A 13018-nucleotide genomic window follows, 5' to 3' on the forward strand; every position below is an offset into this window, starting at 1 on the left:
TATTATCAATATCTGAAATTATTATTATATATACGTATCACTACTTAGAATTCTAGAATGTGTAGAAGACACTGTATATTGGCACTAAAGCAACCCATTTTTTTCAGTGGATCTCGCATTTAATGTGTATGTTATATATTACAGATAACTGCAAGCTTATAATACTCTTTTAAGAAGTTAATTAATTCTATAAACGGGAACAAGCAAAAAGCTACTAGTTGCATAGAATTTTATTATTTCTTTTTCTTTGACTTTAAATCACTCTAGAGTTGTGCAACAGGTGGACTAAGCCTGATGTGTGAGGCAAATTCTAGGATCCCCGAAAGTTTATGAGAATTATTCAAAGCGAACGAATTTTCTTATTTTATAATAGAAAAATTTGAAAAGACGACGAATTTTAAAATTTTCAATATCGTTGCGCTTGGAAAGCAGTGCCCTCTATAGAACATCGTAATATTCGCGCCAGAGGGCTCATTTAAGAAATGCCAAAACATGAAAAGTGAAACATTGCGCATAGCATGTGACCAAGTGCTGGATATTTTTGCTGGTGTGATTTCTCAACTGCGTATTTACTTTTTTTGAGCGCATTTCTTTCAATATATTGATAAATTTTATATCATTGTGATTGAAATTCATGGATGGTATGAATATGGATCAGGATTTTAATGTCTGTCGTATGACACTTCAAAATATTCTGCAAACAAGAGATCTGTCTCATCCACTTCAAGGTATTTAGTTTTGATATATGAATACATATTATTTATGTTATTTTCTCTATACCAAATGAATTATAAGTGGTAAATGTTGTATTATACTTCTTGTATAAGTTTTATATTACATATTTATGCTAGTTAAAAGTTCTAATATTATGAAATATTAAAGTTGACTTTCAAGGACGGTATTGCGAAATACCTTTCTGGAGCACTCAACATCACCTCTTGGAGCCAGAATTCATATCTGGAAGTTATATTGTTGTCGTATGTTGAGCAGGTTTTTTGTGAGAAAGGTTCTTTTATTGAGATTAAATTCAATTTTCTGGATATAATCGATTTTTTAAATTATATTTTTACTGCCGGAAAATTTGATCGTATCAGATTTTTTTTTTTTTTTTTTTTTTTTTTTTACTGATGCAATATATGAATTAGCTTTTACTTTATTGTGAAGATATAGGTATACTTTTATACCCTTAGTGTTTTCTGTAATTAATACGATGATTTACTGGTGAAATCTAAGTTTATTGTGTACCTGATATTTTTTTTTATTTATTATTATTATTTTTAATATTAATAAGTTAACTCTGTGGTGCTTGAAAAAATGTATTGGAAGGAAGTATTATAGATGGAAAACAATAATTATTTTAAGATACAAATTTGTATTAATTTTGTATTCTTAAGGTGGTTATTTTAAAAGTTTTTGTTGTAAGTTGTTTAAACGTTTCATTTGTTTAGAAAAGATTAAAATAATGTCAGCTTTTAAAGTAGATAATATAAATGTGTATAATCTTTTATATTACTTATTGAAGCGGAAAATTTTAAATAAAATCTCAAATTAATTTCTGATTTTCACATGTTATTTGTCTCTGCTTCAAATTTAATTAAAAATGTAAAATTAGTAGAATGAGAAAAATTGCAACTCTGTAGAGTTATATATAGTTTGAAGTGTCAAACAGTTACACTTGAAATATATGAAAATTGTTTTTTCTTTGTAATTGATCATTTTTAAAAATGGCACATGGAATATATTAATTTGTATTTAAAATTTGAAACTATGTATTTTGGTCTATTAATCAAATGCACACTTTTGCAAAAAAAAAAAAAAAAAAAAAAAAATCGTATCATATAATTGTTTCTTAAAATTGGGTAATGTTTCAGTTTTCTGTATGTTTTGTAAAGGACAATGATGCTTGCAATTTGAAGACAAGTTTATGTAGCTAATTGCATTTTACAAAAGTAGCAAAAAAAAACAAAAAAAAACACAAACTCTTATGGCAAACTATGGTAGTTTTTTTCCACTCCCTCTCTCTTTATGTAATATGTGTGTGTAATTTTATTTTCTGTATAGATATTTTAAATTTTTCTTTAAAAAGTGTAATTAAATTTTGAAATATTTCTAAATAAATTTTAGAATAATTTTCTATTAATAGAATAAACCTTATTTTGTTCAGAATGTTACTGTATATTTATAACTGCAGAAACGGTTCATGAACTATTATAAGATACTGTTAAATAACAAATCACGAAAACAGTGCTGATTATGTGAAAGTACATATATGTATATACAAATTATGAAGTAAAAATTGAGTTTTAACCTTTTGAGCCCTAACTCGCCTGAGATCGCCCAGTCCAACAGAGGCCTGACTCGGCCTTTGAGGCATTTAGGTAAATTTAAGGGGTGAAAGGTATTTCGAGCACATTTCATACTTGTCACGGGGGAGTAACAGTGTTTTTGTAAACAGTGTTTTAGGAACTGAAGTTATGGCTTATAACTACTTAAATTGCTATCAAGGTATATTTTATTGATCGTCTTATTTTCCAATTATTATTTCATGCGATTTCTACATTTTGGGGGTATATTAAAGATTCCTTATATATGAAGGAGCCAAAAAAACTGATAACTTTTTGACTAAATTGTAATATTTTGCTACCTTTTGAAGATTTTTTTAAAAAAAAATTAATCCTTAAAATGTTTTTTTCTATATCGTTGGTAAAAAAAATAAAAAAAATAGCACAAACTGCAATTAATTTTCAAAACTTTTTCACAATTCAAATTTGCTGGGTCTTTTGAAATTCTCACAATATATGCATATGATGTGAAATTAATGAATGTTTACTATAGAGTCTGGAAGAAAATACAGTTATTGATCTGAATGCATCACTCAATTTATTATCAATTGAATGAATTGGAGAAACATAACTCAGCCTCACTATTAAGAATATGAAAGAAAAAGAAAAAATTAGCAGTCTTTCAGCATCTTGGGAAAAAGGTTCCTCATTTTGGGAGTGAAACTGGAGCTAAAACTAAATTACTTTGGAGCAGTTTTAGACAATTATAACTATTTGATCCCAAGGTATACAGGATCCACTTAGCTGAGAAGTTGAAGTTTGAATTCATGTGATTAGAAAATGACTATTTTTGAGAATATGGTTAAATTGAAAATATATATTTGTGTATGCTATGATATTTAGGTATATAATAAATTTTTTTGAAACAAAATGCATTAGCTTAGTTCTTATACCTGATCCATTCACAAATTAATATTTTTAATTCTTTTGTGATAAATAAATTTATCTGGTTTTTCTGAATTGCAATTAACACCTTTTATATTTCTGTCACTTCTTAATTTGTCATGCATTTCTAGATAAATTCTATTGAATTCTGATTGCTCTCTTATTGGCTGTACCCTTTGTAGAAGAATTTTTGTAATCATTGCAATACCTAAATAAATGTTTTTTTGTTTAAAGGTACAGTTAAAGGTTTTGTCTTTACTTCTTTTTTATGTATACTTTTGCAAGTATATACGATGTAGACATTTTAAGAAATTTTCTCTTGATTTGATATTTTACATATTTTAGTTGACTATAAAATAAATTTGCTACACCAAGAGTTTGTGTTGGCAAATATAAAACAAATATGAAAATATGTAAAATGCTGCAATTCAAGGAGCATTATGGAAACAAATTATAAATCAGTATTAAAGTGGAATTAGAATGTAAATAATTTGATAAACAATGCATTAATATGTTTAGCAGGAGATGAAATCAATGCAAATTTCTACTTTAATCCTGATTTACAGTTTATTTCATATTTTGTTGTTTTTAAAATTAATTATTGATAGTGTATTCTTGTTTTGATTATGTTTGTAACACTTGTTATGAATAATTATCTTTTGTTTGTAATTTTTCAGTGTTCATAAAATTTAACATTGAATTTTAATCTTTTCCCAGTAAATCAAGTGGGTAAAGATGACAAAGATTATACAGAAATTTGCCCTGATGCTTCAGCTGCTTTTTTGGGACCTAACCTGTGGGATGAATATAAAACAGCCTTCATTGATTTGGATAGTGTTTTGGGAAATAGCCCTGATAATGGTATCCACTCTTTAGAAAATTTGGAACATAGTATAAATGAAAATGGACAGCAACAGTTGCAAATTACAGCTGAAGAAAATTCAAATGTTCTTATGCCAGGTAAACCCATTCTTCAAAATTATATTTAGCCCTTGATGATCATACATTTGTAAATTTTTAATAACTTGGTTCTGCCCTCTTTTTCATACATGAGTGTTTTGACTAACCAATCAAACAGTATTTTAGTACAGATTTTTATGATTTCAACATTTCCCCTTGTTGAGTTGTGAGTTCTTGCCACAACAGGTTTTAATAACTTGTGCAGTTTTTTTGTTTTAAATCTTATCAAATGTTTAGTGGTAAATTCAGAAATTTATTTTAGAATTGCAGGTATTCACATTTTGTGTTGTGCCTTGGATTGGTAACTAGGATGTATAATAATGTCTCAATAATTTCACTTTTTATCAAAATTTGTTGCAATATTTGACATGCATTTGAAATTAAGTCTGTAATTCATATTAGTCTTTCCATTTTTAAAATTGTTAAATTAAGATGAGAAACTGTGAAGTATACCTTTAGATCTAATAACTATAATAATAGCTTGTGACATATAATTTTTGTAAGTTACTGTAGTGTATTCTTTGTTAGTTAACTGAAGATAGTGACATTTTTTTTTTCTCTCGCATGCTTTTTAACTATTTAAGTATTAAAGTAATCTAAGGGGTTATTTTCTCCTTTTCGCTGTTGAAATAGATCTAAGTGTTGTTGAATGTTCTCAGCAAATAAAGTGATACAAATTAGCTTGCTAGTCAAGTACTTTTTTTTATTATTTGTGAAGTTGCTTACACACTAAGCAGTGTGGTGTTGTTGTTAGGGAAGAACATAATCAGGACAATAAAGATGCAAAAAAGAGACTTGCAGAGCATAGTGAATGTTGCAAAATCATATCAAGAAAATAGCATGAAATTTCTTATATGCTGTAATAAATATTTTAAAATACCAATGTTAATTTAAAAGAAAAAGAATATTGTTCTTTTATTATAGTGATTGGTTATACAATTGTTAGTTGTGGTGTGATTAAAAGCCATTTATGATCATGCTGCTGAACACGTTTGGCTAAAATGCATTTACCATATTGCCATTCAGTAAAAAATGAATAAAAAGTGAAAATGAGTGGAAACAAGACTGAATTCAACCAATTCTGTATCTTGAATGTCCTTGAATTATTTTACTTGTATAATACTTGAAGCAACATGCATAGAAAAAATTGATTTGGAGCATAATGTTAAAAATTTGATTTAAATGGAATTTGCATTAATATGTAATTTTATCTTCTTTTTAAAGATCTAAATTTCTTGCTTATTGAAATATTATAAATTTATTAAATACCTGGGACATGCAGTGAACAGTATAGGTCTTTTAATGAAAGATTTATTAATTTTTTTTTCAATTTGTCTTTTTTCTAATTATTTTTGATTCTGAGATTCGTCTGTTTTTGCCCTTTGCCGAACCTTTTTAGAAAAAAAGCTAATAATTGAGATTGTGTTTTCAATTGATGATTTCTTTCTTTTTCATGCTGTCATTTCAACAGACTATGCAAGATATTATTGGTATCTCCATCAGTGTAAGAAATCACTTTTTAATAAATGTGTTCCCTTGTATTGTTCATTTGAATCTGTGACATTTTGTGTTTGTACTACCCAGTGTTTGTTGGTGACTTGTGATATAGTTGTTCTTTTTCTGTGTTAATCACAAAAATTTGTCTTATTTTGCTAGTGATGCATGAAGGGCTTTTTTTTTGTAGTTTTCGTTGTTGTGTATGTTTGTTTTTAATAGAAATCTTATTAAATGTGTTTACATATAACATTATTCATCTTTCCTACTTTTAGGTGTGTGCTCTGGTGAGCAATCTCCTATGTGTTCTCCTGCTCAATCTGATACTAATTCAATGCAAAGCTTTTCTGATGTTCCAGAAAAAAGATCAAGATCAAGATCATATTCAATAGACTGTAAGTTTTCTCCTTCAGATTTGGCATTAGCCACACCTCCAGGGCATAAGCATTATGATCCAGCATCGACAGTCTTCCCTGAAGAAGAGTTGAAGCCACAGCCAATTATTAAAAAATCTCGCAAAAATTTTGTACCTGATAACCTCAAAGATGATAAATATTGGGCAAGACGCCATAAGAATAATATAGCTGCCAAAAGGTCACGTGAAGCACGACGTTTGAAGGAGAATCAGATTGTACTTAGAGCTTCATATCTGGAGAAAGAGAACAACTCGCTTAAGGAAGATGTTATTCGTTTACAAGCTGAAAATGATATGTTGAAGGAGAAAATAAGAAAATATGAGTCATGAACAGTCATTTCATTTAATTGTACAGTATGCTATTAACAAGGTATTAAATACCTTGTCAGAAAAACTGTGTATTGCATAAGGCTTTCACATGTTTTTGCATACATAACAAATTAGTGAAATTGCAGAACAAAGATTTTTTAAGAAAGATTAGAGATTTATGAATAGTTGCTTAGTAATATTTTTATCACTTGTTTGATAGTTGCTTAGTATCATTGTTAAAAGTTGTATTCAGAATTTTATGATTGATTCAACTTTTGTTTTATTTTAGGCATTAATTCTATGTCATGTACCATTGTTTAGTTATCTTTAATTGCATTTTATGGTGTGTGTATTCATTATGTAAGCAACAACATTAGTCCATGATTTAAGTAATATTTTCTTTTGTTCTTTTATTGAATAGTATGTAAAAGAATTCTCATTGTCATTTTAGAGAAATAATATCCATTAAATCATGTTGAAAATAAAAATTCAGTGATCATAAGATTTTTATGCATATTAAATTGTGCATGACCAAACAAAACAAATAAGATAAAAGCTAATGGATAATATATACTTTAATTAAAGAATAGGACATATAATATATATAATATTATATGTCCTATTCTTTAATTAAAGTTGAATGCCAATTACATCAATCAAGATTCAATCTGGCTTTCAAATTGTCTTTGTATGTTAATTGTTGTTCTATTTGAAAAATCCATAATGCATTTTTATGCATAAACTTTCCATGATATTTGCATCTCCCTAAAAAGGTATTTATTATCTATGAAAAATTAAGTTTAAAATTATTAAAAACAATTAGAACACCATTAATAATCTTTTTCTCTTCAATAAACCCATAACATATATTCATTGTACTAATGAATACATACCTGTACAGATTTTTCGTGTTTTTCATGTTGTGTTTAACTACCAATTGTAGACTTAATAAATAGTGTGATGTTTTAGTGTTTCCCTCTTGTACATTATTTTTGTAACTTGTACAAATGTAATGAATTAGCGTTTTGGGGTATTTTTTTCTTCTTGCTTGAACAAACTCTTCGCTTAATTAGTTCTCACTCTTGATTACTTGCCTTCATGAAAGAAATTTCTATTGCCATTGTGGTGCTTGTCATTCCGGCCTTATGATGAAACTTGCCAGTTTTCTGAGAAATTTTATTTCTACTTTTAATAAACATGGATTCTAGAAATGTGGATTATTTTTAGTAAGTGATTTAGTAATTAGTAATATTAATCGGTTAATAGACACAGCTAGTTCAAATCTATAATGCAGATTTAGTCAAATGCATGTGAAAAGTAATTTTACCTGTGTTTGACAGAATTTGATTGAGTTTTGTTGGATCTTTCTTAAAATGGAATCATATTATACTTGCACATTTAATCATATATTATACTTGCTTATTTTTATCAGCTGTCAATATCGTAATACTGTAATAAGTATATATTTGTGTCCGAATCTGAATAATTATATTAAAATCGAATGAAAATAATACACTGTATAAATGAAGGTTATTGATCTTCTGATTTTGGAAACTGTCTTATCTTTTTCTGTTTGGTGGATGTTATATTGGTTCTATATGATGTATTGCTGCCTGTTAAAGTGGTTCAATATCTGTTATTTCACCCATCTTAATATTTATCTTTGTTTTATGTATGCCTGCAATTCTTGGTTTTGATTTGTGCTAACTTAAGTTAGTACTTTCAAGTTTACTTTTCATTTTGCTCAGAGGAATTCTTAATATAACTTAAAGTAATTTTCCTTTTCTTTCCTAGAATAAAATGGCTAATAATTTCGTGATTTTGTTGAAGTTCGTTTTTTGTTTGTTTTGCCATTCTAAAAGTGCTAACTGCTGTGTTTATAGTGGTCTATCACTGTAAACATATGCCGTTTTCATTAAAATTACTTAATATATAAGGGAAAAAGCATGTTTCTCTTATCCCCTCTAAATCTTCTTTGTTACATTTTCAAGACTGTTTGTTTTTTTGTTAGACTATTAAATATTTGAAATTTATATATAATTGTGTTTGGAATAAGGGATTTATTAAGTTTCATTCTACTTAAAGTGAAACTTCAATTATCAATTGTCTGTATTTTTATTTGAAAACTCGGGTGAATGCAATCATTTGCATTTGTGATAGAGAAAAGTTAAGTTTGGAATTTTATGAGAAAATTTAAATTTTAAACTAATTGTGATGATGACAATGGGACCATAAGGTTCTTAATGTAGATATCTAGAGATACGAAAGTAGAGATGAGGTCTATTATATGCATATTAAAAACTACTATGCTAGCTGATCACTTCTAAATTTTGTTTCTGGAAACTTTATAAAAAGAAATATGCACTAAGAAGTCTTTAGATTTTAGGTGTTGATTTTTATCTGAACAGTTTTATTTCAAGATATAAAAGAATTTTAAGATCAAGTGCACATAAAGTTTTTTTTAGAACAGTTTTTCTTGATTTTTGTTAAGGTAATTGGTATTTTATGCTTTCAAGGCATTCTTATTCTCAGGTTGTATTATGTAAGCATAGATTAGGGAACTTTTCTATACTTTTTTTTTCTTATAGAACTAAATGACTTTTCTGTTGGAAATTCATGGAAATGATAATATATGCTTATATGATATGTCCTATTCTCAGGTCAAAACTTTTGATAAAAGCTGAATGAAATGTCCATTTTTTGAAGTTTTATATGGCAAAATTGAATTTTAACTGTAGTGAGGATATAAGATGAAATTAGCACAGTTTCCAGCTTGAAGTTGATTCTATTTTCTGACCAACAAAGAAGCATAATTATTTTTTTATCATAAAAATTTGCCAAATAGATTTATTGTAGTATTGTTATATTTTGCTTCAATATCAAATATCAATCTCATATAAAGCTCTGTTGAGCTTGTGCTATTTTTACATTACACTGCATGCTGCACATTCAGCTTGTATTAAAATTATATAAGAAACTTAGCTGTTATTAGAATTTTATCAAAAGAAGGGTTATGTTTTTATAAATATTATTGTTTGCTCAAGTTATAATCAATGGCTGAGAAAATGCCTTCTGTTGATTGTATATTGAAAGATAGTTTTCTCATATATGTGCATTATATGATAATCTTTTAATTCACATATAGATTTTTTTAAAAGGCAAAGTATTTTAACTCATGTTATGCTATGTTCATCTTTCAATTTCCCATTAATCAGCATAAGTTATGGATGGTCATTTTCAGTCCTATTAGTACAAATTATATTTCTTCGTGTTTGTTATGCATTTATTAATTGTCTTTATACTTATATTCATTGCAGTTTTAAATACAGCAAAAAATTTCTTTTAAAAAGCTGTTTAATTTTTTGAAATTCCTTTTAGAGTACGGTTAGTATTTTTTGTCAAATATTTTTTAAATATTATATTTACTAAAACATATCTGTTTCAGGGAACTCTTATTGAGTTCATTCTTTCAGATGCTCTGTAGGATATCACTGTATATTATGAGTTTTGATGCACCTCTTAGTGTACCTTGCATGATTTGTTTGTGCATGACAAGGAGCTTTTGTGAGTTATAGAAAGTCATCGTTCTTTGTGATACAGTGAGTAATTTTGTAAGCTTAATAGCTGTTTTGTCTGAAAGTTGTCACATTTTAGATTGATGAATATTTACAGTTGATGTTGTCTTAAATATTTAATGTTGTGAACTGTGCAAATTTTATTGTGAATTCTTCTAGTTGTAAATGAAATATTTTATATTGACTTGAGATTAGAGATTGTTGAGGATTTTATTTCATTAGATTGACATTTTAAAGTAGTTCTAAAAGTTAAATATTCTGTTGAAATTATGTGTATAAGTTATCAATTTGTTAATAAAAATTTATTCTGATTTTGTTGTTCTGTTAATATTTTCTCTATACACCTCCTATCTAATTAGATAACCCCTTCAACTTTTTTTGAGAGATAGCAAAGAAGGGATTATCAGATTAGATAGAAGATTTAAATCGTGCAGCGTACGTGTTACCCTTCGCATTCGAAAAAGTAATTAAAATATTCTAACATATGACTTGTTTATTGCACCGAAAAATATATATTATTTCTTTAAATCGAGTTTCCCTGAAAAATTAAATTGCATTTTCTTACCACTCTGCAGGTATTTTTAACAATCAAAATTAAAAAGATAAAACGTCAAAATGAATGGTGCATGAGAGAAGACAACCCAGTGCAAAGGGTTAAGATTTAATTTTAATACCTTTGTCAGTAGCATCAAAGTGGTAATATGCTACAAGTGGTTATCAAAATAATGGAGACACCTATGAATAACAGTGACATTTTTTAATGCGCTTCGTAAACATTAAAATATAATAATAGCCACCAATTTTTTTAAAAATATATAAATAGTAATTTATATATTCTTATAGTATGTGTTAACTTTATTGAAGTTATGTAATTCTTGGATTTTTTCCAAAAGCTTAAAATGTCGAACCTATCAGGTTTTCAAAGAGGCCAAATTATGTGACCAAAACATCTCAACTTTTAGGCGTTTCTAGAGTTAACGGTGTCTAAAGTCATGACAGCATACACACGGCTCGGCAAAGCAAATTAGTGTGCAAAAAGAGAAGCTCAGTGAAAGAGACCGACGGGTATTGAAGAGGGTTGTAATGTCTAAAAAGCAAACAACTTTACAAAAGTGAACGCAGATCTCAATGCCCATCTGGATTCTCCAGTGTCGGTGATTATAGTTAGAAGGTCCCTTCATAAACCGGACATTTATGGCAGAGCAGCAATTCCCAAGCCACTTGTCACAGATATTAATGGTAAAGGTCGTCTATAGTGGTGTTGCACCCACAAAACCAGGTCGATTGATAGTGGAAGAAAGTAATATGGTCTGACGAATCGTTTTTCACACTTTTCCCTACAACAGGACGGGTGCATGTTTGGAGGACACCTGCACAAGCGTATGATCGTGATTGTCACCTTCCATCTATCAAGCATGGAGGTGGATCTGTCATGATATGGGCAGCCATGTCGTGGTTTGCTGCTAGACCAATCGTAATCCTAAAAGGAAGGATCACTGGAGAGAAGTATAGAGACATTTTAGCTGGCCAGGTCCATCCTATGATGCAAACTTTGTTTTTGTAAGAGATGGAATTTTCCAGGATGATAATGCACCTATCTATGCAGCGAGACTTGGCCAATCATGGTTTGATGAACACGAGGATGAAGTTAAACATATGCCTTGGCTCGCACAGTCATCCGACCTTAATATAATTGAACCGCTTTCGTCTGTTTTAGAGTGTTCAATACGGAATCGATATCTTCCACGGCCATCTCTCCCAGAACTTTCACAATATTTCCAGGAAGAATGGTACAATTTTTCTTTAAACACTATTCAACACTTTTATGAATCAATTCCTAGGCGAGTTCAAGATATATTAAATGCCAAAGATGGTCCTATACCATACTAATAAAGGATTCTATATAAATCTAAGGTGTTTCCATTATTTTGATAACCACCTGCATGTATCGTAAGTTTTTAGAGCTTCGGAAATTTTGTTTTCGGGTGTAAAGGAACTTGTGAGCAAATAACTTGCAGTTAAGTATCTGAATTTAGTAATTTTTAATTTGTCTGAATTATAACACTTATTATTCATTATTTTACTTGGTCGCATTTCTTTTAACTATTATTCATAATTTTTATTAGCAATTCTGAAATAAAAATTAGTTTTTTTTAATTTAGAAATTTAAAATATTAAGTCTTTGAATTTTTTATGCGATCACGATTTTAACCATTTATAAATAAAGATTGTTGCTAAATAGTTTTTAGTAAAAAAAATGCTTTTATTTTACTCCCCCCCCCGTTCTATGAAACCTGCTAGAAATAAAATCTAATACTAAAATAAAAGGGCTGTAAGAGCAGAAATCGGTTCGTTGACCAAAATACGCTGCATTTTAATTTTTGTTCAACCAAATATATGATGTACGTGTGGACCCGGAACTCGGGTGGAGGGATTTATTTATTCCTTGGAGGAAATGGAAACTTCCTGGAAATGAATAAAATAGCATATCTTGGAAGAGTCTCTGAAATACAGACTACTCAGGTATTGCAAACTATTGCTTAATGTGAAAAAAAAATCATAAAAAATAGCTATTTGCATTTATATGATGTCTAATTCTATATTTTTTCATATCAAATATGTGAGTATATATGTATTGGGTTGGCAACTAAGTAATTGCGGATTTCACTCATAGATGGCTTCAGTTGAATTTTTAGGTTTGCAGACGTAGTACAAATGTAAAACACATTTTGTTATTTGATAGTTGGCAATTCAGCTGTCAATCAGTAAAAAAAGTTCTTTGATCGGTTGCGCAGTTTTCGTTTGGCGTTCGTTGAAAAATGGAAAATCAAAAGGAACATTTTCGTCATATTTTGCTTTTTTATTTCAGCAAAGGGGAAAACGCATTGCAAGCTCATAAAAAGTTATGTGCTGTTTATGGTGACGAAGCCTTAAAAGAACGACAGTGTCAAAATTGGTTTGCCAAATTTCGTTCTGGTGATTTTTCACTCAAAGATGAAAAACGCTCTGGTCGTCCAGTTGAAGTTGATGACGACCTA

At 28.8% G+C, this 13018-nt stretch overlaps 1 protein-coding gene across 1 annotated transcript; it reads left to right on the plus strand.

Annotated features, from left to right (window-relative positions):
- The first annotated feature begins 492 nt into the window (after window positions 1-492).
- Window positions 493-10291, plus strand: LOC129958395 (hepatic leukemia factor-like). The gene is made up of 3 exons (XM_056070866.1): window positions 493-728; window positions 3945-4187; window positions 5957-10291. Exons 1-3 carry the CDS (start codon window positions 635-637, stop codon window positions 6424-6426), a joined length of 807 nt encoding a protein of 268 aa, XP_055926841.1. The 5' UTR covers window positions 493-634; the 3' UTR covers window positions 6427-10291.
- The last annotated feature ends 2727 nt before the right edge of the window (window positions 10292-13018 follow it).

The sequence above is a fragment of the Argiope bruennichi genome, chromosome X1 (genome assembly GCF_947563725.1).
Source record: "Argiope bruennichi chromosome X1, qqArgBrue1.1, whole genome shotgun sequence".
Lineage (NCBI taxonomy): Eukaryota > Metazoa > Arthropoda > Arachnida > Araneae > Araneidae > Argiope > Argiope bruennichi.